Consider the following 26,214-nt stretch of genomic DNA (forward strand, 5'->3'; position numbering starts at 1 on the left):
CACTTTCCCTATCTGTCTATAATTACTATACTAATGATTACAAGTATCACCAACCTTCATTCCCAAGCCAGGAAACAGCAAATTCTGGGGAACCCACAAAATGACCCTATTGGTAAGCATGTAAAAGACTGCATATCTTAGAATACTGGCCATTATGGCCACGAAACAGACATGAATAAAAGAACCTCTTAAAATATAACCAGTATCAACTTTATGGCAATATTTAAAACCAAATTAAATCTTAATTAAGGAACACAGAAAAACAGGTAACTTTTAAGTAATTCATTAGATACACAGCACTGAACAAACATCTAAAGTCTCTCTTCACGTTACTCACCTTTAAAAGCTGACATTTTATAATTATGTTGTATACCAGCCACTATGTCCTTCCAAAAATCAAATGGTTTTTGACCATTGTTCTGCTAAAGAAAATTAAAAATCCAAATTGATACATGTAATAATTTTGTTTTTAAGCATAACAGAAAACACCTGACAAACAACTATAATATCACTGTAGTCTAAAATAGGGATTCATGTTTTAGAAAACATAACAGATAAAAACTTCTCATTTTTCTAAATGTAATTTTAGAAAGAAATCTTCCATGAAAATCACTGATACAGAGAGATATATACATATGACTAAATATTAATATAACTCACATAACCCAAATAAAAATTTCCACTCATTATAAAGTCTAAACATTATAGAATATTTTTAACACATGAGCAAATCTACAATGTTATAGCCTGTGAGGTACCAGAATGTGTCACTTCATGTACCATGGCATCAGTGGAGCTAAGAGACCTGAAGCCTTAAAACCTCAAAAGCTGGTTACTGTCGAATTCTGTGCACATTTACTTGAGTTTCAGTATAAAAGAGGAGCAAGTCTCTATTATTAAGGAGGTTCCTAATCCAAAATTCAAATCATTTTTACTAAGATTTTTTTTAAACCAGAAAGCAAGTAAACAGGAAATTATACAACGTTAATAATCCTGTGCTTCCTTGGAAACATTAACCAGTGTCCTTCTATCTAAACAAAGACCAACTACTAGATATTATTAAATTATATAAAGTCCAATTTAAAGACTGGTGCATTTGTATATAATCACTATAAAATGAGAAACTGACTCCATCTCATAATAACTTCTATAAGCCAGAACTATTGCTCAACAGAAACTTTCACAAACATACAAATTAATTCTGATTCAAAAATAAACTATTATCTAGTCCTATCAGAAACATTATCATTGTGATTTTTAAAGACAATATATGCAAAAAGGAAAGTGATTCTGCCATAAAACCAGTTTATGTTCATAGGTCCTAAACTCTAGGTATAAACTGATATAACCAGAGATCTATTTAATCCTGATACACAGGACAAGGAAAAAGTCTATATGCATTAAACTATGCCCAGAATGATGAATTTTAAAATTTCTTCTCATTTTTCTGGTTTTATACTATTTACAATGCTTAAAGACACACGGAATTTCCTTAAATTTCTTTTATTTATTTTTAAAAATTCTGCTAATGAAACCAAGAAATATTTTTTCCATACGCAAGTTCGGTATTTTCTTTTTCTAGACTATTGCACCCACTGCTGCAGAACAGGTTTATTATTGGTGGGGTCGGGGAGGGAGAAGGGATGGTCGCTATTTAATTTTCCAAAAATATTTTAACCAAATTCTCTATGTTTTTCCTCCTCAGTCACCCCTGAAACCACAAAGAGGAAACTAAGTAAAATCTCAACTCAAAAGACATATATAATTAAGTCCTCTGATTTATAGCTAAATACATTGCACAGTTTCTAAAAAATGAGTCCCCACTCACCTTTGTTAAAGAGTCCACCACTCTGGCACACAGAAGAGCTCCAGGCAGGTCAAAGTAGTTATCATAAAAATAATATTTTCCTAAAAAGAACAAAAATTTAAACTGGGAGCAAATTGATGCCTCGTTTATGTGACATACACAGAAACTTGGCTGAAAAGAGACTAGATTTTGGTTTCGCTGCTTAAAGGGGCTTTTATTTCAATTCAGAATCACTCCACTACAGCCTATCATCACCTTTCAAAGAAGGCTTCAGCTACAAGGCTACTACAAGAAAGCAAAAACAGGATATCCATAGTTAAGCACTTTATTAAAAAATATTTATTTTTTTAAATGTGAAAATTAGATCATATCCCAAATATGAAATAGATTATGAAAAAGTCACAATTTAAATTATCAATGTCACTGAATTTCAAAACCATCAACCTAACACTGGAATACCATGAAGTGCTCCACACAATCGTGCCTTTGCAAATCTGTGCTCTGGTCCCCTAGAGTCCCGCATTCAATCTTCATACAATTTCAGACAAACTTCAGTACAGCCAGGGTGAAGAGAAGAATAAAAAAATCAGATCATGTGAGGACACAGTGTGCTTATCTTAGAGAAACTCGGAAGCACAGGACTGGCACACTCTAGGGTCTCTGGGAGGAGAGGGATTTGATTTATCCTGTTCGGCCCTAGGGTAGAATTAAACTTGAGCCCTTCCTTGGCACCGATGTCATTTTTGACTCTGCTGTCCCTGGGCAGACACTTTTGAGGACCCACGTCACATCCCCTTGGTCCGTGGCTGACCCCAGCCACAGCTGTGCCAAATAGCAGCATCCTACCTCAAGCTCACCTGTGCCATTCCCTTTCTCTGAGCGCCTCTGGAGCCCACATGGCAAGCCTCTCAGTCAACAGGGTCAGGAGCCAGGGAACGAATGCCCCAGCCTCCTGCCCCCTGGATTGACAACTCTGAGAGGTGTTCTCTGCACTTCTCCTCAGAAGCCCCAGTGGAATTCAGCTCCTGCTGTTCTTTCCTTCCACGTCACACCCTCACAACTATCTCACTCCCCCATACTGGCATCAGGAGCGACCACTCTGCTCCGAGGGGGAACGTAACCCCAGAGTCCTCTAGAGAACCCTTGGTGCAAGGAGGAATCCAACAGAACCAATACGTGGAGTCAGATTTCAGTTTAATGTAAGAAAGTACTTTTCAAATGGTCATAATTACTCTTGTGCAGAGTATTGGTAACTGCCTGATTCTGAGTCCCCACTCCTCCCATTTGTAAGCTGTGTGTGAGGTTATGCAACACAGCTGCCTTGTTCCTTACTGTCCACTAAGCACAATGTCCAGCATATTGTAGGCACTGAATAAATGTTTGTTGAATGAATGAATGATCTAAAAATAGAGTGGATTACTCTCAACCCTTGAACAACATGGGTTTGAGATGCATGAGTCCACTTATACATGTAATTTTTTCAATAGTAAATACTACAGCAGTGCATGATCTGTGATCTGCAGTTGGTTGAATCCACAGATGTAGAGCCTCAGATAGGGAGGAACCCCAGGTAGGGAAGGCGACCATAAAGTTATACTCAGATTTTTGACTTCACGAGGGTAAGTGTCCCCAACCCCTGAGTTGTTCAAGAGTCAACTATATTTTGGAATGAAGAAGTGTCACGGGTAAATTAGGAGAAAACTCTCTGCAAGGGCCAGATGTCTATCCCTTTAAATGCTATTTAATGCCCCTCACGTCTTCATGTCAAATTATTAAGGATATATAAGGAATAAAGTCAAAGTTCTGTTAATTCACAAAATGGTTGCATAGGTTTCTATGTCTTTTCCCTCAGTTAAAAATATTTTGGTTAGCATAGTGTTCCTGTTTTGTACTCTTTCACAGCTGAAATTGTTGTGGGAACATCTCAGACTCATTTTCATTCCTAAGAAAGGTTAAGATGTCTTTGTCAGCGTGTGGAAAAGCAGGAATTTGGAGGAAAGGGAGAAGCTATTCCGTGTATGCTTCTGCCCACACTGCTATGCTATGAGACCACACAACACTCCAGGGCTGCAGGGACCAGGAGAGTGGGCACAGGTTCTCAAGGCTCACTAACCTGAACTGTATCTAATTTCTTGGCCTGTGACACCAGAGTGACCTGCCTGAACCAGACAGCTAGTTGTCCTGGGCACTGTGGGAGCAGGAGGTGTGTCATTGTTGTACTCTTGCTTTTCCCGTCCCCTTTTTCTCCTTTTGTGGGCATTAATAGATGAAATTCAGTTTATGAGTTGAAACATGGATTATGAGCCTTGGTTGAGCTAATCAACCAAGCTAATCAAATAGCTCAGGGGTTGGATGAGAAGGACTCATTGACTTCCACCCTCAAGGCAAGGGGCTGATGTCACTCGACCATCAAAAATGGGCTAGATGACCACCACGTGCACATAACAGGGTTTGTGCAGCTGTGACATGTTAACAGTGCCAGGCTGCTCTCAATGCCTCTCCCAACATCAAGCTCAGAGACTGCTCATGAAAGCTTTGGCCCTCCACCTCCTTACAGGGCAGACAGCTCACTGGGAATGAGGTGATTACTGAGTTTAGTTCAAGAGAACAAGCTTCTGAATCAAGATTGAGTCCTATGATCATTAAGCTTTACACACAGAAAAACCGTTCCACCAAAACCCATTGCCAACACCTCAGCCTTGCAAACCTGTGTACTCTTAGTGATGATGGAACAAAGGCATATGAATGACTGAGGGGACGAGAACAATTCACGACAGTGTAAGTTCCCACTTCTCCTGCAGACAAGTGATATCATCTCCATTTAAAGATAAGGAAAGGGATGCTAAGAGTGGCTTAGTAATTGACCAGATCACTTTATCCAGCAAGTAACAGAGTTACTGCGATCCAGGACTGTCTGGCTCCAAGCGCCTTGTGATTTCCACTAGACCAAGCTGTTTCTGCATAATCTACCAGTATGGGAAGAAAAAGATCAAAAGGACTTGCTCTCTGGAAATTGGCTGGTAAGAAAAACCATACTCATGCCAAGGCAACCACGTGAAAAGTGCTTATCAAATAACTTGTCAATAAAATGTCTGTGTCCATCAATGCTTCAAACTCCCTAAGTGTACTGGTAGGGATTTGTACTTTACAACTCTCTACTTAACTCTGAACACGAATATACTCATTGTAGAAGGAAGTAGCCCATAAAGAATCAATTGGAGTTCGTGAAAATAAAGGCCTTATTTGGCAGTATTTTAAACCCACATATCCGTAGAGCAACTATATTTCTAAAAACTTACCCTGGATATATTTACAAAAGTGCAAAATATACATGTATGAAAACGTCACTGCAGGCTTGTTTGCAATGGTCAAACACCAGACACAACATAAATGTCCAATATGAGGACACTGATGAAATAAATCATGATTTAGGCACTGGATGGCAGAGCATGCCTGCATTGAAAAGAATGAAGTACATCTGTGTTTGTGCTATTGTGACGGAATCTCCAAGATGTAAATGAAAAAAAGCAAAGTACAGAAAAAGTATGATCCTTTTTGTATACTTAAAAAAATAAGCTTCGGGGAAAGGGGATTGTGGGGGACAGGGGTGGGAAATAACTACTCTTCATTTTATTTCTTTCTATAATATTTACATTTCCTGATCATATGTTCCCATTATTTTTTTTAGTGTAAACAAAGTTTAACTGGAATCACAGGCCATTTTTTCCTTCTTTTATGTCTCTACATTAAAAAAAAATGTGTTATGTTTCAAAGGCATTAGCTTTCTCTTACTATTTTGCAGAAACAGTAGGCTTCTATTATGTGTCACAGCCCCCATCCCTGGGCACCTGGAGTGGAAACACTTCCCTAACCAGCCCAATTAGAAGTAAATAAACTCCAAGACCATCCTCTGAGCGAGCGCTCCTGGGTAAATAACGCACCACAAGGAAGCTTTGGATTCTAGGAGGCAGTGCTCTCTAGCAGGCACAGCAGTGGGTAAACAGGCGTGTCGTGTTGGGTGAATGCTTTCTTTTGTAGCTGGGAAATACTTTACTTCTTTAAAATACTCCCAATTTCTGAATGGATGTCAGAATAAAATACTTAGCTGGGTGCCTACCTTTTCTGGGAGAAGGGAAGAATTTATAGTTAACCCATGAACAATGCAGGAAGGGGAGGTTCGTGGCTCTGACCTCCACGCAGTCCAAAATCTGAGTATAATTTATAGTTAGCCCTCCTTACCCGCAATTCCGCACCCACGGGTTCAATGAACTGTGGATCGTGTAGCACTGCAGTATTTACTATGGAAAAAAAATCCGCGTATAAGTGGATCTGAGCAATTCAAACCCGTGTTGTTCACGTGTATTTACAACTGCCTACATCTGGACAGACAACAGGCGTTCCCTATCACTTGAGTAAAAAGGAAATCCATCCATTTAACTTCCTAGCTATTCTGAGTTGAGATGTGTGAAAGTATTCTATACCTAACCCCAAGGTGAAACCTCAGTTTTTCCTATCAACTTATTTTATCAAGATAACACACATTTCCTGACATTTTCATCCCACTACAATAAAAAAAAAAAAAAAAACCCCAAAAGATAGCAAATGTAACAAACAAAAACACAACAGTAATAAGGAATAACTCCAACTGTTTTCCGGTTACTACATTTTCTAAATGAAAATAGGCGCATTTCAAAACTGTAGTGTAGGAGAAAATGGCAAAAAAAAAAAAAAAAAACAAATGAAAAACTAACAATCAGGACTTTTAATAAGGTCCATCTGTTTATAATAATGTTTTAATGATTCTTTACTAATTTATGCACATCTGTGTTTATAAATAATTTTTGAAAAATCTTTTGTTTACTCATGGTGAAGCTCTTTAAAGAGAGTTGGAAAAATGTGTAAAATCACTTGAAATAAAGGGGAAAAAAAAACAAAGGCAGAAGGTACTAGAAATGGCAGTAAAGAAAAGAATTCTAGAAAACAGGAGAGATGAGTAATGTGGGGAGAAGTGGGGGACAGAGAAACAAAAGTAAGGATTGTGCATGTAACAAATTGATAAAAATACAGAATAAGGAGTGTATTATTCCTTGCTCTTTACTCCAGAACAAGTGCAAGTAGAAAGGTGAATCAACAGAACGTTAAATAAAACAGAACCAACTGCCAAAGAGAAAATCAGACACGTGGGAAAAAAATACATCCTATTCCCATGAAACCATAGCAGGTCCTTTGTGGGTCCCGCCCAGCAGGGTGCAAGGAGGGTCTTCTTTGTGTCCTGACGTCACAGGCTCAGGGTCCAAAACAACAGGGGAGGGAATGGCAGTGCTACCCCACACATGACCCATACCTGACCGGCAGGCCATTCCCGAGTCTGGCATGAAGTGCTTCCACTCCTTCCTGCCGTACTCCTCCGCCAGCAGCTCTGGAGCCAGCATCTTTGTGCCGTGGCTTGCCCTGGTTTGGGGAGATGAGGCACGTGACTCATCAGTGGTTCTCCTGAACACCCCCTCCTGCAGCCTTGTTATTGTTAATTCACCCTAATACTATGAAAGGTTTTTTACAAAAAAGGTTTTCAACTGGATGACTTCCCCATTTAGGATCCTATAAGGCATTTCTCTTGACAGCTCTTATTCTTCTCCATTTCACCCATCAACCAGCAAAGTGGTTGCAGCTCACTCTGAGGTCAATGCTGTGGTAGTTGCCCTTGACCAGTACTATAAAACACAATTTCTCTGGGAGAAATATGACGACTTCTTGCCTGAGAAGTTGTCAATTAACTATGCAGATAAGATTAGCCTGACTGGAACAATGAGGAAACAAGGGCAGGGACTGGGTGGGAAGCTGGTCCGGCAGCAGGAGAGAAAGGGCAGCAGTCAGAGCACGAGCTGCGTCAGGCCTGCAGGAGCCGGGAGGCACCTGGCACCCAGGGCCGGCGGCTGTGAGCACAGGGGACTTACGAAGATGAAGATGGGGTAGTGACATGTCACTCAAGGACACCACATAGCTAAAAACACAATGGGAAACAGCAAGACGAATGTGGCAAAACTTGGAACAGGAAGACAAGAAAGTAGCTATTTTTTGTACTCGAAATACTGCTTTTGCATCCGTTGGGCCTGGTTAAGAGAATCTTACCCTGTAGAGAAACAGTTGATATTTTACGTTGTTTACTTTGAGAAATTATAATGCTAGGGAGTATTATTAGTCTTCTCTTGGTGTTATATTGTGGTGGCAAAGCAAAATGAAGGAAAAGGAAATGAAATAAGAAGGGCAAATGGAGGAAAATCATAATCGGGATCCTATTTATAAAGAGGTTAATATGTACATAAAAGCTATATGTAAGGGTGGAGGAACCTTGAGCAAGAAATACGATCAGAAAAGGAATCTACTATATTGTTTGAAAGCAGGCATCGAGGACATAACCTTGTAAATTCAGGAGAAGCTGCAGGTTGGCCAGAACTTGCATGGAGACGGTCAGACCTTGGGAAAAGGGTGTTGGAAGTGGGGACCAACAACAGACAGACATAACAATAAAAGAAAGAAGCGAAACTGTGGAATGTTTTCTATTCTTTTAACCGTGATTGAAGACAGCCAACTATACTGTCAGAATCTGAAAGTGGCATTTAAGGTCATGGTCAAAGCTGCACTGTGTGTGTGTGGTGTACACACACAAATCAATACACACACCCTATCTCTAGTTGCCTGAGAAAAAACATGCAAATGAATTATAAAATAATCAGAAGTGGAACCGCACCTGGCCTAGCTAGCTACACCTTAGGGGACGGTCTGGGGTAGAGTGTGAGTCTGTACTGTGCAAAAAGAATGATGTACCCAAAGGGAGAGTATGTACAAGGGGTAACCTGTGCTGAGCATCCTCTTCGTGAACTCTGACCACGTCAGCATGAATAGTAAATCGTACAGCTGCACGGCCACGTTAACTGCCTGTACTGTCAGTACTGGGGGAAAAATAGATGCTCACTCCTTGGTACCCTCTGTAAGACTAAGGGCAGGGATGGCAGCTGCTTCTCAACTGCTCGCCCTACTCAAAGTGTTGGACTCACCCTAAGAGGAGGGAAGGAAAGGGAGTCAGCACTAAGTTTGGGAGGGGGGAGATACTTATGAAGGTTGGAACAATCTAGAAACACTTCCAGAAGGAGCTGAGACACACCATGGGCCCTGCATGATGGGGGTGAATTTAGAGAAATGGCGGAAGAAAGAGCGGTGTGCCTAGACCACCAATCCCCACCCAACATCCATTCTCTCCTTCTTTCTTAATAAAGACAGCTTCAATTTTACTCCAGGTTAGCACAATATAATTCCCAGGCTCTTTTGCAGTATGGGTGGTCAAAGAGATAAAGCAAGTTATTAACATTCTACTGTATTTCCTGAAAATATTTCTGATGAGCTAAATTTAAAGAATTAGACCTTTCAATCTAATGCTTCCAGATTTATATTTAAATGGCTCAAACGATTCACACAAAGACATGCAGGCACATAGATAATCTGCCATCTGACTGACTAAAGTAATAATCTTCTTTAACCCATACCTTAACTATCAAATGCTATATGGTAATAAAATGTCCTGGAAAGAGTAAAGTTTTGACTTCACAACTAAATTTTATTACCTGAGCACGGTGCCATTATCTGCAAGTTTAATGAAGTTCCCGTCTTCCAGATCCAATGCCAAGCCCTTGCAACTGAAACAGAAAATTCTGATTACCAGTCAATTCACATAGTTACCTAACCCAAGAAATAAAAATTTATATTTTCAAAAAATCACAATGCTAAAAAAGGACTCTCCCATCCAAGTGAATGATATGTTAATCAAACAAGTAAGAATATCAATTCTAAAATTAAATATCATCCTCAGAGCAAGTACATAAGGAAAACTGTTATATGGGCAAACCAAGGACAGCATATTCAGTGTCTAAAATCTTTGAGCTTTTAAAAAGAGGAATAAAAAAACTCACAGAGAACAAAAAATGAACACCATTGTATGCCTCTGTTAAAATGTACAAATGCTTTCCATTAAATAAAACACATACACAAACACACATTTGTATTCTACAAGTTAAGATCTTAGCCAGAATCTTTTCTGTACTCTTTAGAATCTGCCTCAATTTAGGTCGGGTTATAAGAACTAGCCCTCTGGACTAGGCATATTATTGAAAACCACTAAAACAAAGTCAGATACTAAGTTTTAGGTTCTTCACTGTAAAAGACTTATGGGATTTGGGAAGAAAAATGGGTACAAATTCATTATCATGAGTAATAAAAGCAAGAAGGTAAAACGGCCACCAAATACCAAGAGAATTAAAAAGAAAACGACAGGGTACTTTAGAAGCATTATTTACTTTGGTCCACAGTAAAATTTCCAGAGTTGGCGGTTTCATACAGTAAAATATTTCTGTTTCTTCGTTTGCTAAAAGGGATAAATCAAAAAGGACTAACCAAACATTGGAAGAATGTATAACAGATGAACTCTGTTGTTCTAGAATTATTTCTGTATGTATTTTTCATGTGTTTCAGGACTACTATTATTTTTCAACCGAACAATTTAAAGTGGTTTAATAGGACTTTTGTTTTATTGTTTAAATGAGGAAGAAGGACAAAGGAAGCCTTGGAAAGTTGAGACTCCTAAGCCAGGAAGGGAGTAAGCAGTCAGAGTCTCAGACATAAGGGTATCTACCCAATTACAGAAAAACAAATGTCCCAATTCAGACACTTATTCAAAATATGATGATTTCCTCTTTTCTTACAGTTCTGTATTTGAAGGGCAATAAAAGAAAATTTTTTAATAAAAGATGTAAATTTTAGACAGTTCTTAATAACCTCTCAAACTCTTAATAACGACAGACTTAAACCATGTAAAAATACTCAAATTAGTCACATATGCTCTTAGCTTGTTTTCATACTTAATTAAACAAGTCTTAACTTAAAAGTAGAAAGGACTTTAATTCATCAAACATAAAACTTTTTAGTACATAAGGCATTTTGTCCTTTGACTCAATTTCACATTTCACTTTCTGCTTCCATAGAAGAGGAAGCATTAAAATTTTATCCACAATAATTAAAAATCAGAGGGAATGTGCTGACCTTAAAAAAGCTGCTTACCAGAAATCCCAATCCTCTGGAGTCACAGTGAGCAATTCCTTGTCGTACCCTTTCTCCTTGACCAGGAACTGAGCAAAGCTATTATAAATGAGCTGTTAATAAAAAGAAGGAAAAAAGATTAAATGTAAAATTCACTATTCATTCTTAGCTTCACAGACCTGAAAACCTAATGGAATCAGTCATGAGACAGGTGGGAGGGAATCTGTAGTATCTGTAATTGTGAAGCTCTGCAGGTTAACACTCCGTCTCAAGCAATTTACCCACTCCTGAGAGCCCCAGGTAACTGCTGTGTCTTTTTTATACCATCAGTATACAATTTTACCACCAAGGACAATTATTAATCTTACTCCCAAAGCCTAATGGGTTGGAGATCATTAAGACTTGACAAAGCTTTGTAAACTGATTTAACAGATCACCAGAGGATAAACATAATGACCACTCTATCATCACATCCATCCTCCATCCACCCTTGCTAGAAAGGCCCCATGGCAGCTGATAATGCTAATGCATATATGGGGCCCCACAAAACGGAGGCCGCCCCACTGGCCCAGCTCTGGTCACAAATCTAAACCTAAGACAGTGTGTGCTTACAGAAAACCCCTGTCAAGGAGACCTAAAATACACCAATCACAATCCTCCACATCAGCTTTAGCTCGCTTACCTCACCCTAGAAAACAGGACCTGCAGTGCCTATCAGGAAATCCCCGACCTCCTAGCCAATCATGCCCTATTTCTGTGGTGCCTCTTCTAACACTCTATAAAACACGGTCTTGCCCAAAATCTCTGGGGAAGAGTGCTCCACTGCTTGTGGGGCACTGCACTCTCCCAATCTGTGGATTATCTTCTCCAAAGGAAGGACAACAAACTCATTACTACCTTGTTTTAGTTTTGTCATCTGACACAGGGGAGTCTCAAAGAGAAATACACATAGGGACCAGGCAGGTACTCTAAAGAAGGAATCATGGTGCCTCCATCAGACAAAGTGAGTATCTTTTTTCCCCCACCATAAGAAAAGCTAAGGAAACAGGAAGAAGGAAGCCTCTGGAAGCAAGCACAAAGATAAATGCTCTGCTGATGGCTGACAGATCTTTTCATTCTCAACAACAACAAAATGCCAGGTGTTTTGAGACGGAGGAGTGTCCAAGGAGACACAATGAGCAACCCCATCCTTCTTCTGGAGATGTTAACCCATGACAGGTTTTGATAGCACTGGAATGGCACAAGGGGGAAGCGAGAATAGATACAGCAAGAGGAGGAGGAGGAGGAGAAGGCCTCCCTGGGGAGGCGATGTACACACTGACACCTGCAAGATGCAGCAGTCAGCTGGGTGAGTCCAGCGGGGAGAGGGCAATCCAAGTCCAGGGGGCACGCAGCTGAAGTCGGGGATTGGGGTTTCGAGTGTTAGGAGATGAGCGTGGAGAAAGCAAAGGCTCCTTGTCAAACAGAGCTGTATCTCTGTCGTAAAGTTAATGAAAATGGCTATACATGTACCCCCATACAATGCAATGTGACCCTGATCCAGGTCAATTGTCCACAGAGCTACATTAAGTCAACACTATGTATCCACAGTTCTCAACCCTGGTGGTAGTCAGAACCACAGATGATGGTTCTTAAAGCCACCCAGAAATTCCAAGCCTACAGGATAGGGTCGGGCCCCGACAAAATTCCTGAAACCCCGAGATGACTGAAAATCATTGACTTCTACGTTACATGAATTTTCATTCAAACATAAAATGTACTGAGTCACTCTGAGGTACAAAGTACTATGGACAACAAAAAATACACATCATGATCCTGCCTGCAAGGAACCAGTGCCCTGGGATTAAGAGATGTAAATCCCATGTTAATGAAAATCCTCAGATGCTTAGAGCAGTGCATGGCATACAAGTAAATTCAATTTAAGTACTGCTATTATTATCAGTCGGGCGCTGGTTAAAAAAAAAAAAAGGTCCTGACTTGTAGCATTTGCTCATTTCCATGGTATAGTTACCCCCACCATGGCCAGTTTCAAGCTACCAATGGTTACTGCACACCATCAGACTTGCCTCTGGTCAAAGTATTTATTCAACCTTGGACAACTGGAGGGTCTCATCCCTTGGCAATACTGATTAATGTATGGGCATGTGATTCCAATGAGGTCAGATTCCTTCCCAAGAGAAAGGGCCCTTTCTAGTAGGGATGCCAACAGAGGCCTCCAGAGCTGTGTTCCTTACCTCTCCAAGGAGATGGTTCTGTAATAGGAGAGAATGGGGTCAATGTGTAAAGAGGAGCAGAGAACAGAGGTGCTGAGAAAAGCAGGGAATCTGTGCCTTTGAAAGCCCTCTTCTAGTCCCAAGGCCTTGGTCCTTGAAGCTCTTCCTCAAATTATGTTGAGTCACCACAGAAGCCTTCATGGCACAGGGCCTCCACCACCCCCGCCCCCTTGCTCTCCCAGCCTTAACTGCCACTTACTTTCTCAACAGCCTCACCTGAGGCTCACACACAATCCACAGCGGGTGCAAACTGGTGCCCTGTGGGTCCTACGCAGACCACAAATTATATTTGGTTCCCACTGAAGGCTGCCAGATAAAATATGAAACACCCAGCTCAATGTGATTTTCGGCTAAACAACAAATAGTTTTATAGTATGAGCTTATCCCATGAAATATCTGGAATACCCATATACTAAAAATGTTTTTTTTATTTGAAATTCAAATTGAACTGGGTGTCCTGTATTTTTCTTTGCTACATCTGGCAACCCTATAATCCTGCTGTGTTTGAAAATGAGCTGGCGTTTAAAGATTGAAAGACTTCTCATACAAGCTTAGATTTCTAATTTGTCTTGAGAGAATCAGATCTGACAAGACTGAGCCTCTACGCCCCACGGCAAACGCTGGCAGGAGCTGAGCACAGCTGCGCCTGAGGAGGGGGCGTGCGCGCACTCTCCCAGCCGCACGTTTAAGTTAACTGCCTGGGTCCAGACGCTCCTGAGTCAGCAACTCCAGGACAGCACAGGTGTCATCATTTCTACGATGCTTTTCCCGAGCCCCACCCCGTGAGGCGACGCACCCAGTTTCACGTTTGCACGACACTCTGCACTTAACTAAATGCCTACGACACTGATATGAGAGGCCACGCGCAGTGATCCATGATGCAGCGCCGCTGCCATCTCCGGCATCTTCTCCTGCAACGCCCCACCTTCTGCTTGACACCCAGCAGATCCAGGCGCTGTTTCGCACCTTTAGGTCCTTGCCCTGGCCGTATTTCCTCTGCCGGAAATGCTCCTCTCTGCTTCCTGACCTGCCACTTGTAACTCCTGTGCTGGGACCCAAGCCTCACTCACTCCAAGGACTCTCCTCTGGGGTTTGCAGCACACATAAAGCCTGGTGGGAGGTAGCAGAGACCTGCCAGCTGGACCACCTTGCTGGGTGACCCTGGATAAGCCATTTATCCTTTCTGTGACTCGGTGTCCTCATCTCTAAATGATGATAATAACATCTAACATGGTTGTAAGGATCAAACCAGTTTATACAGCAGAATGCTTATTAGAATAGTGGCTGTTAGTGCTATTTTCAGTTACTAAAATACCTGTTATTTATGCAATTGTTCCACAATTATTTATTGAATCCCGTACGTGCACGTAGTCAGCTTGGCACACAGAACACACAATAAACTGTCACAGATACTGATGTCGAGGGGTCATGGCTCTAGAATCTAGGGAAAGATTCCAACAAGTAAACAGGAAAATTTAATGCAGTGTGTAAGTACTGTGAGAAATTAAGGTTTTTATGGAAAACTGCAGATGGAATAGGGACAGAAAGGTAAACTTTAGGGGGCCGGGCTACTTAAGATGAGACCTGCCAGCTGAGGAGTTGGTGTGATGAAGGGAGGAGGGCCCCAGGCACAGGTAACAAACAGCCAGCAGCAAGGACCAGGCAATGCTGCCCTCAGCACGGGGGACCAGAACTAATCTTTCAACATCTTTACCCATTACAAGGCCACCTGAAGACCTGTGTTATCTCTGTATCCCTAACTCTATTATGGTGCTCAGCACATTGTTGGTACTTAATAAAAGATTTCTGAACCAAACAGGATACAAAATGCACTAGGTTAATGTTTTCAACCTTTAAATATCACTTATATTCGAGGCTTATAGTAAAGAAATCTTGTCTTTTAAGGATCCTGTATTCTGAAATTTTATGCTCACACGTGCACAAAATTGGCTCTAATGACAATGGTTTTAACAATATTTCCTTCAAATGAAGGTGACTAGGGAGGAAATACAAGAAAATGTTAATCAGAAAAAGATTTGAAAGGCAAAGGGAAGGAAAATATGAGTCAAAGACCTAGAGGAACCAGTGGCCAAGGATCAAGAAGTCTCCTCAACTCTCAACATGACTAAGGAAACACCTGTACAGCAGGAAAGCAGGAAAGTATAATAGAAGGAACAGTACACTTTTTTTCCCACCATCTGTACATAGAGAACATGAGTAATTCAGACACTGTTTTGACCTTTGAGGGGTACCTGAACTGCTGACTGGAGCACTGACCTCACCATACTGAGGAGCAGCCCTGGCTGATGCCTGCACCAGCGGCCAGGAGCTCTATTCGTAAGTGGTCAGGCTGGGGAATGATATGGGTGGTGACTATAAAAGCAAACACTTGTATGTGTCCAACACAGCTCTAAACATTACACATCCTTTACCCTTTTAATCCTTTCAACAACCTTTCCAGGCAAATCCAATTATTAGCCCCATTTTACAGATAGGGAAACTGAGAATAGACACGGGTTAAGTAACTTGCCCGAGGTCGTAGAGCTAGGAACAGAGGAGCTGGTGCCCTCTGTCTGCAGTCTGGCTGCAGAGTCCTCGCTTTGACTACCATAACCAGCTTATTTCGCTTGGATACTTGCATATTTGACTAAAAAAAAAAAAAAGTTAATTTTTCAAACTTACTTTCCTTGTGAAACCAAAGGAATGGGGGAGGGAGAACAATTCACTTCAGGGTACGGGTGTGGAATCATACACACCCCACTTCCCCCTCCCTCCCTAAGTGCAGTGAGGACCCAGGTTGTTGTCAGGATTAGACCTTACTCAAGGTGCATGGAGCACGCAACAGGTGAGCAAAATTTATTTCCTTCTCTTGGCAAAAGGCAAAATTAGGGCTAACATGTTAATGGCTTTTCGGTTAGTCTTCCAATACACCACACAATTTCTCCTGGACTGCAGTGTTTAAAAACTGACAGGCGGTCTCATGGACGTGCAAAAGAAAAACGCAGCCAAAGAAAATACAAGTCGTTAACCAGGTGGCTGTATCGGCGCTCTGCTGGTGGCCAGAACGATTTACTGAGAAGTTCCAAAGCCGGGGATATGCAAAGGACACCCCGAGTTCCCCTAGCCCCGCCCTTCCTCTGCCCCAGGAACCGTTTCCCTAGCCCAATCTTGCACGACTTGTCCCTCCTTCGCCCCTTTTCTTCCCTACCCATCTCTCAAACTTGGCTAAGGGCTGGGCTAAATAAGCCGGTACCCACAGCACGGGCGGGGATGGGGGGGGATGCACACTTCCTTCCGCCCCGCCTCGCCGTGGGAGGCCGAGTTCTGCGCTAAGGCGCGGCGGCTGCAGGGCCCCGCCGACGCTCGCCGCCGACGCTCGCCGCCGCCTAAGCCGGGAGGAAACTCGAGCCCCAGCCGCCATGGAGGCTGCATGCTGTGCGCCCCGGCAGCCCGCGCCACTCACCCGGGCGCTCTCAGGCAGGTTGTAGCGACACAGAGTGTGGTCCAGGTCGAAGCCGACCACGTCGCAGGCGGCCAGGGAGAAGTGCTGAGCCATAGTTGCGCGCGGAGCACCAGCGAGCGCCTAGACCCCGAGAGGCGGCGAAGAGCGCGCGGGCAGGACGCTGCGGGACTACAGGGCGGGACGCGGCGGGGCGGGGCGGGGCTGCGGCCGCCCCCTGGACGCCGCACCGCTGCCCCTCGCGCTTCCCGCGCCCGCCAGCCCCGCCCCCGGCCGCGCTTCTGCCCGCCCCTCGCGGCCGACCTTCCCCGCGCCCCGACTGGTCGGTTCGCCGCCCGGCTTTCCGCTGACAGTCCCAGGCCGGCTCCTGCCTCACTGTCACCACCCTGACCCCCGCCCCGAAGTCCCGAAGGCGGGATGTGACCAGGAGCGGAGCCGCTGCTGCAGGAATTGGAGGCGGCACTAAGCCCCTGTTGGCGCATAGCCTTCGCCGCAGAATTAACCGGGCCTCCCCGTGGTTTTCAAGGCGCCAGGGAAACCAAGCGAATGTCAAGGTACACCTGACCCTTTACTCTTGTGTGCGAACTAATGTAAGATTATGGAGAAAATTTTATCCACTAATATTCCCCTGACCCAATTAGCCTATACTTTGGAAGGTTTTTTTTGCCCATGAGATCTCTAACTATGGATTCAATCAAAAACTTTATATTCTTTAGTAAATTCCTAAGTGTATTTGTAAGTAGAATGGGAGACCTTTCAACATTTCACCCCCTGGAGTGCGTTAGAAAATAAATTTATTAGAAATCGTGAAGGACCATTTTGCAAAATGACAATGATTAAGGAAACCAATATTGGTTGTTATTTGATTATCCTATTTTTTATTGTAATGCATTTTTTCTATGAAAGGATATTAGAAACTTCATAGAACATACTACAGAAGAGAGAACTTTATGCAAACAGAAGGGTTTAAAGTTTATAGAACACAATAATTTGAGTGACAGCGTTCTCAATTCTCTCAAGGACTGTTTATAGCTAGTATCATTTTAGATGGATGAAGGGCTAGGACTTTGAGACCTTTAAAATAATTTAAAAGAGAAAATACAAATTATTTAAAAGAGAAAATACAAGTCATTTACAAGAGAAAAATACAAACATTGACGTTAAAAAGAGAAAATATAAATGTATTATCTTTGTACTGCTTCTGTTTTAAATTTAAAGGAACACTTTACCCAATAGAAAAAAATCAATAGTCATGACATAATGAAAATATAATTGGTTGAGAATTACATTTAACCCTTACAAATATTAACACTTGTGGGGCTAATAGACCAACCAAGGAATTGATTTAGTACAATAAATAGTTCAATCTAGTAGGACACTTATTATACCTAGTGGACCCATTTGAATAAATTGATAACTTGTTCCATTATGACTTGTAAAAGCCCCAAACAAATCTCTCTGGAAGAAGAACAGGAAAGAATCCTCAAGAAGATTGAGTGGGGAGTTCCCTGATGGCCCAGTGGTTAAGAATCCACCTGCCAATGCAGGGGACACGGGTTCGATCCCTAGTCTGGGAAGATCCCATGTGCCACAGAGCAGCTAAGCCCGCGCACCACAACTACTGAAGCCCGGGCGCCACAACTACTGAAGGCCCAGTGCCCTAGAGCCCATGCTCCACAACAAGAGAAGCCACTGCAATGAGAAACCCCCTCACCGCAACGAAAAGTAGCCCCTGCTCGCCGCAACTAGAGAAAGCCCACACGCAGCAACGAAGACCCAACGGAACCAAAAAAAAAAAAAATTATTAAAAAAAATAAGATTGAGCTGTTCACTGATTAGAGCCCAACAACCATGTCTTTCATGTCTGTGAATCAAAAAAGACAAAAGCTGGATTGTATCATAGCTTGTACCTATTTCCCTTTTGTGAGTCTATTGGCCATAGAACTGACCTTAGCATTCCTCTTTGGCCCCTGCAGTAGAGTGCCTGCCAAGGTCAAACTTTCAGGTAGACTACACGTTGAAGGCCATAAGTCTCCTTGGAGGATATCTTGTTTTATTGTGGGATTAGGTACTTTAGGGACTTACCTTAGTAATGTAAATGTACAAGTGCACTCATTGCTAGAAGGAAGAGTATGAAAGGATGGTTTTTTCATGGTGTAAGTGTCCCTTGGACTGGAGTGTTGGCCCTTAGACCTGAACATGCTTAACCACAGTTGTATCTCTGCTGAGAAACAACTGTTATACATCTTATATTCCTCACGGTCTTGTGCTAGACAGCCTACAACATTTACACTTTGTAGGAGGGTTTAGAAAATAATCGGATCCCATCATCCTGAAAGATCTGCCACTCCTCCTGGAGCTCCACTCGCATTTCTTGGCCACTAACCTCAAAGCTCAGTCTAATTCCTCTAAGAACACGTGGGATGGTTTCCCTCTTTCCCTTCACTCCTTACATAACCCTGAACTTAAATACAGACATTTGCTTTGTTTCACAGGCTTATTTTCAAATGAAGATATTTTCTCTTTTTCTGTACATTAAACTTTTATCAAATGTAGTGGTATATCACACCTCTTCTATTGTCAACCAAAAGTTCAATGTTCTACTCAGATTCCAATTAATTTCTGTTTCTTTGAGTGATATATAAAATATGCCAGTGTTAGGGACTGAATTGTGTCCCCCAAAGTTCATATGTTGAAGCCCTAAGCCCCAATGTGACTACATTTGGGTATATGGACTTAAGGAGGTAAGTATGGTTAAATAAGGTCATGATAGTGGGGACCTATCAATATGGCTGGTGTGATTATAAGAGGAGGAAAAGACACAAGGGATGCACATACACAAAAGGAAGGCCACGTGAGGACATGAAGAAGGTTCAGCCTGCAAGCAAGAGGAGTGGTTTCACCGGAAACCAGCCCTACCTACACCTTCATCTTTTCTTTTTTTTTCCACATCTCTATTGGAGTATAAATGCTCCACAACACTGCGTCAGTTTCTACTGCACAACAAAGTGAATCAGCCACACGCATACATACATCCTCACATCCCTGACCCCCCGACCCCCACACCCTACCCACCCCATCCCTCTGGGTCCTCATAAAGCACCGAGCTGATCCCCACGGCATCACGCAGCAGCCTCCCACCCTACACCCAGTAGTGCACATATGTCAATGCTACCCTCTCACTTCATCCCAGCCTCCCTCCCCTCCCCCCTCCCCTCCCCCACCCCCCCTCAAGTCCTTTCTCTACGTCTGCGTCTTTATTCCTGCCCTGCCACTAGGTTCATCATTACCCCTTTTTTAAATTCCATATATATGCGTTAGCATATGGTATTTGTTTTTTGGGGTTTTTTTTTCTTTTATTTATTTTCCCAGAATTTAATTAGGCTTATTTTTTTGTTGCAACAGCTTTCAAATTCTTTTTTTTATTCTTTTTTTTAATTGAAGTATAGCAGATGTACAATCTTATATAAGTTACAGGTGAACAATATAGTGATTCACAATTTTTAAAGGTTATACTCCATTTATAGTTATTATAAAATATTGTTTATATTCCCCGTGTTGTACAATACATCCTTGGAGCTTATTTTATACCTAAGTTGATTTGCTTTTTTTTTTTTTAAACATCTTTATTGGTGTATAATTGCTTTACAATGTTTTGTTAGTTTCTGCTGTATAACAAAGTGAATCAGCTATATGTATACATATAACCCCATATCCCCTCCCTCTTGCATCTCCCCACCACCCTCCCTATCCCACCCCTCTAGGTAGTCACAGAGCACCAAGCTGATCTCCCTCTGCTATGCAGCTGCTTCCCACTAGCTACTTTACATTTGGTAGTGTATATATATCAATGCCACTCTCTCACTTTGTCCCAGCTTACCCTTCCCCCTCCCCGTGACCTCAAGTCCATTCGCTATGTCTGTGTCTTTATTCCTGTCCTGCCCCTAGGTTTGTCAGAACCGTTTTTTTCTTTTAGATTCCATATATCTGTGTTAGCATACAGTATTTGTTTTTCTCTTTCTGACTTACTTCACTCTGTACGACAGACTATAGGTCCATCCACCTCACTACAAATAGCTCAATTTTGTTCCTTTTTATGGCTGAGTAATAGTCCATTGTATATATGTGCCACATCTTCTTTATCCATTCATCTGTCGATGGACACTTAGGTTGCTTCCATGTCCTGGCTATGGTATATAGAGCTGCAATGAACATCGTGGTACATGACTCTTTTTGAATTATGGTTTTCTCAGGGTATATGCCCAGTAGTGGGATTGCTGGGTCATATGGTAGTTCTATTTTTAGTTTTTTAAGGAACCTCCTTACTGCTCTCCATAGTGGCTGTATCAATTTACATTCCCACCAGCAGTGCAGGAGGGTTCCCTTTTTTCCACACCCTCTCCAGCATTTACTGTTTGTAGATTTTTTGATGATGGCCATTCTGACCGCTGCACCTTGATCTTGGTCTTCCAGCTTTCAGAACTGTGAGAAAATAATTTCCTGTTATTTAAGCCTCTCAGTCTGTGGTACTCTGTTAAGGCAGCCTCAGCAGACTAACATATAGATGTTGTTGTGTCCAATGTAGCAAATAATATGTGTTGTTTGAAAGATCTTTGCTTAAGTCTTTTGCTTATTTGTTAGTTTTTAAAATCTTCGTACTTTTGTGTGTAATATCAATATCATGCTGTGAAGTTTTAGGGTTTCTTTAGTACTCCTTGTATGTATACATTTTTTTCTTATAGTTAGGAAGTTATAAAATAATTTTGAAAAGCTCAGAAATAAGAAGTTATGATTTTTATTGCTGATTTTCTAGAATTGAATTTCATCATTATAACTGACCAACATTTTAATAAAGATAATACTATAATTTAGGAACTTTAACCTTAGGTTTGGCTTTTACTTAACTTGTTATTTACCTAAATAATAACTTTGTGATCAGCTAGCTTAAGTTCTAGACACTAAAATAACTCACTAAGTGATATTTTGTGGATTTATAATACCGTATTTTAACATCTACATTGTAAATGTTATTTACCAAACATTTTGGCGGGGGTGGGGGGGGTGGAGGGGGGGAAATGGCCTGATTGTTTAATCTTTCATTAGTTTCAAATGTGCTTTTCTAAATACCCCAAAGTAAACATAATGTTCAACCTTTTATATAATATAAGCCAATCTACACGTCTTCTCTGGGTCATATAATTTGTTTAAGGGGGAATAATAAAGACTATTTAGTACTTTAAAAAAATGATAAAATGTACAAATGCCTAAAAATTAATCTCTCTAAGCCATTTAGCTAAATAGAACCCAAAGCTGATTTATAATACTGGGCTGTGGCCTTAAGATGGCAGTAGTTCTGCATTAGGAATATATTTCATTTGATTTCTTTAGTAACCTTACAATTTTTTAATTTTTTAATAAAAAAATACATCATTTTCTACTCTCCATTTCTGCTCTTGCCACAAGAAGAGAAGCCTACTTAGAAATTTTAGTGTGCGGTTTTTTTGTGAGTCTATTTATTTTTGATGGTGGAGAGGGAAAATGTGATGGGATGAAGTCCTTTGGTAGGAAACTTCTTATTAAGGTGTGTGTGAATAAAAACCCAAAATGTTTAAAATGTGAAATGAGCTCCTCTTGGAGAGAGAGCTAAAATACCAAATGGCAAAATTGTGATTCAAAAAGATCTCAAACAATGTAGCAATGGATTGAAATTTAATTGGGACAAATGTTGAGTTTTGGCTTAGGGTCAAATAATTAACTTTATCAGTATATTATGGAGCGTTTTGATTTATATGAAGTTAAGTCAGAAAAAAATACGGATAAACTCAAGATGAACTCAGCTAGTTATGATTTGAACTCAGTTTCTCTTTAATTGGCTGTCACTTCACAATACTTCCCTTTGCCTTGGCTGTCTTTCTGGGGTGTGAAGGTTCTACATTGTAGAAGGGCTAACATGTTGTCAAGGAGTCTGGGAAGAGACTTTAGGTCCTTGGTTAATAGCATCCATACAACTGCTTTTCCTCAGCTAGACCATCCCTGTCAGTCTTTGGTTGCCTCTGGTCACACTGGCCACACCATCAGCAACCATCCCTGCTGCATAAACTCTGAAACACCTCTAGTTACAGTGTCATCAGGAAAATGTTTAGTTTCACCCAAACCATGAAACCATTCCACACTCAGCCAACCTCTGTTCCTCTCTTGAGCAGTTCCAGGAAACTTTCACAGGAGACTTTTGGTTTCGTTATGGTGGAGTCTGGCTACCTCAGACCCTTTTTCTACCTAGTTGTGACCCACCATTCCTATTCTAGTGATTGTCCTGTACTGTCATAGGACATTCTGCAAAGCTTTTTTTCTCTCAGAGTTTCAAATGAGAATTAAGACTCGATTCTCTCTTTGGGACTCTCAAGCTCATGTGGAAGGTTCTGTTGCCTTCCATACAGGGGATTTAACCTTGCAGTGGGACAGAATGTAGGGCCCCTTTCTCAGGGACCCATACAAATGGCTCGCTCTCATGCTCTCCCTCCTGTTTCCCTGGGACTCACATTGTCAGATAAGATGCAGAATGCCTTTCAAGTACTTAGGTGAGTAAAAGTTTCGATTCTTCAAAGGCATCCAAATATGAACATATCTCAGAAACCCCTTATGAAGTGTGATCCAGTCAATGTGGAGTTCCCCATGGCTCAGGCATGAATCCATAACTTCTTTGTCTCCAAACCTCTTAAGCAGGACGTTTACTTTCATGACAAATACTGAATGCATCTTATCTGTATATTTTCATTTTTGACCTTTTATCTCCTTCCAATCATGCATTTTTTAAGATGTACAAAAAGTTTCATTAAATGAGTAACAACACCTCTCATAACTTAATATAGTTTGATTCTTTACTTTGCCCCGGTTTCCTCATCTGTAGAATCAGATATTTGAAAGTTTTTTTTTTTTAATAATGGTATCTATTTATTATTTTAAAAAACAACCTTCAAAATTGATTATTTTATTGCTCATCCACCCTTCTCTACCAATGTTTTTTCGTAAACACCTCGTAACAAAAATATTCCACACCAACCCTTTTGAAAAGCAGTATACAAATGAGTATCAAGAGTCTTAGAAATGGTTTATATGTGTTGACATCTTTAATCCAATTCTAGACATCCGTCCTAAGATCTCTATCCCAGAAAAACCTCAGGTAACAGGGTAACTGGGTAATGGTACTGATACACTTTTCCATAATTTGACCCACTCCTGTGTTTCAGCTAAACATTCCAACCACTATTCCTCTAAAATGGATTCTTAAAAAGCATTCAATTAATACAAAAGAAGGCAGAAAAAGAGAAAAAAATAAAAGGAATGCTGAACAGTTGGGAGCAATAGAAAGCAAGTAACAATATGGTAGATTTAAACACAGGCATAATGATAATTATATTAAATGTAAATTATCTAAAGTGCAATTAAAAGTCAGAGGTTATCAGGTTTGTTCAAAAAGCAAGATCCGAGTACGCCATCTAAAGAAACCAACTTTACACATGAAGCTATAAATACCATTTGAAAATATTGGAGATGCACCATGAGGTATCTGCCATCATGAAAGACTTTAATATAGTAATCTGCTTTATTAGTTTTCTCTAACATATTTCTATATAAATTGACTTGTTATAAACAAAAATAAAAGAGATAAACAAAGAAGGACTGTTGCTTAGATTTCTAAATTTCTGGATCTTAAAGCAAAATCAGTTTAGTAGTCAAAAGACTTGTTAGGCAGGAAGCAAAAAGTAAATCATGTATTATCTCCCCTATCTTTGTTTTTGAGTTGCTTTTAACCTCTTTGCTCTATTCTTCATGCCTACCTACCCACAGAAACTGGTATCGGGATTTGTGGAAACACAATCACAAACACATCTGGTTGGCTAAGGTGGGTTTCCAGGCCACACCTGTCCCCTTCTCCATCACCACAATTCCCACTCACAAGTGGCTTACAGTCCTTTAAAAACGTGTCTGGGCTTGTCAGGATCTGGGATGGGAGGTACAATGAGCAATTCTGTGGTCGTTCTGTGGTTGCTGCTTCTTAATCCTTTCACCATTTTTGTTAGCATAAAGAAAAGCTCTACTCATTTTGACCACATTAGCTAGTTCTGCCTCATAATAGGAGCACTAGTTAGAAATGGAGGTGAGTAATAGGAAATCCTCCCACTTCTGTAAGGTACACGTTCCCCATTACTGTTAAGTACATTAAGTATTTTTTCTTTAGGGTTGTTTTATTATTACCTGTTTTTGTGTCAGGCTTCTCTACCAGCTGTAAGTTATTTCAGAGTGGGACCTGTGTCTTGTGCATCTTTGTATCTCAGTCCGTAGCACACAGCCTGGCACATAATGCCCATTGAATGAATGTATGAATTTCCATTTCCTAATTTCCATTTTCATCCATTGTGAATTGTTGAATGGGTTCAAGGAAGCTTTTACTTGGAGGCAGGAGACACTATATTTCACTGACACTCTAAATCCATGTTCTCAGTAATCAATAAATCAGGATTTCACAGATTTATAATAAAGATTTTAATCTCTTGGAGCCACACTTTCAGGCAGTGTTCTGACAACCATTAATTTTTAGTCCTGTCAAATACTAGTATAAGTCTATCAGGCACTAATTTTTCATTTGACCTTTGGTAGACTCTTCACTGTCTTCATAAGAGCTCTCATGCAGGCTGTATAAATTATCACAGGGTAAAAATAGCCTATGCTAACATTTTGGGAACCTAAGAATTAACTTCCCCAGTCACACTTTTTAACGGTGCATCATGTAGAAAAATACTCATTTAAAAAACTTTGGTTTATATATTTTATTGTGAGGTTGACAGAATTTTTCTAGTTTCTATTAATAGATGCTGCCTATATTAAGATAATACTGCCTATTAAACTCTTCATTAGAACTGTTGACCCTTGGAAAACAGCATTTTTTTTATGCACTGTAATTTATTCTTGTTCTTAAAGCTGTATTTTAAAAATGTCATTTGGACATGCAAACAGTACTTAATGAGAATGGTTGAATAAATTCTGCTTTTGGCTTGCAGTGGAAGTGTCAATATATGCATAATTTATTATTATTAGTTTCTTCTGGAAATTAGCCAGGTAAGCAATATAAACAATATGTCCATTTTTTCCTTTTTTTCTTTTTTTTCTTTTTGCCCCCAAATATGACAGCACTCCAAGGAGAGTACACAAGTGCTACAGAGTGTCTGGGTACACACATGACCTCTGTCCTCTCTCTCTCTCTCTCTGTGGTGTATGGGCGTGCACACACTCACACAATGCACTTGCACGTGGGTAGGGGGGCTTGTCAATGAGTGGAGGAATAGCAAACAATATTGAGCTTCTTCCATGCTCCAGTCATTGTGTTAAGAACATTAAGTAATGACCTCACTTGATCATCACAGCATAGAGGTAGGTAAGAGCATATTCATTTTACAGATGAAATTCAAATCCAGATCTGTGTGACAAGAAGTCAGCCACTTCTTTTTTTAAAGCTCTATTTCACTATAGTTATTTATGCATAATACATGTGTGTTGTAAACAAAAATGAAGCAAATAGAATGAAAGTG

General features: G+C 40.8%; 1 protein-coding gene across 4 annotated transcripts in view; it reads right to left on the reverse strand.

Moving 5' to 3' along the window:
* NT5DC1 (5'-nucleotidase domain containing 1) overlaps positions 1 to 17,126 on the reverse strand; it is a 125,825-nt gene extending 108,699 nt beyond the window's left edge. For 2 of the 4 annotated variants that reach the window (XM_082475334.1, XM_082475332.1), the window contains exons 1-6: positions 16,631 to 17,126; positions 10,916 to 11,007; positions 9,427 to 9,498; positions 7,152 to 7,258; positions 1,829 to 1,908; positions 338 to 419 (exon numbers count right to left, since the gene is read on the reverse strand). In XM_082475334.1, the coding sequence (XP_082331460.1) occupies positions 338 to 419; positions 1,829 to 1,908; positions 7,152 to 7,258; positions 9,427 to 9,498; positions 10,916 to 11,007; positions 16,631 to 16,723 (526 nt within the window). In that variant the 5' untranslated portion in view covers positions 16,724 to 17,126. Of the gene's footprint in view, positions 1 to 337; positions 423 to 1,828; positions 1,909 to 7,151; positions 7,259 to 9,426; positions 9,499 to 10,915; positions 11,008 to 16,630 lie in introns of all 4 variants that reach the window. The other 2 variants (XM_082475333.1, XM_082475331.1) reach the window with 1 other exon arrangement.
* Between the last annotated feature and the right edge of the window lie 9,088 nt (positions 17,127 to 26,214).

This window comes from Balaenoptera physalus, assembly GCF_965194825.1.
Source record: "Balaenoptera physalus genome assembly, chromosome: 9".
Classification (NCBI taxonomy): Eukaryota; Metazoa; Chordata; class Mammalia; order Artiodactyla; family Balaenopteridae; genus Balaenoptera; species Balaenoptera physalus.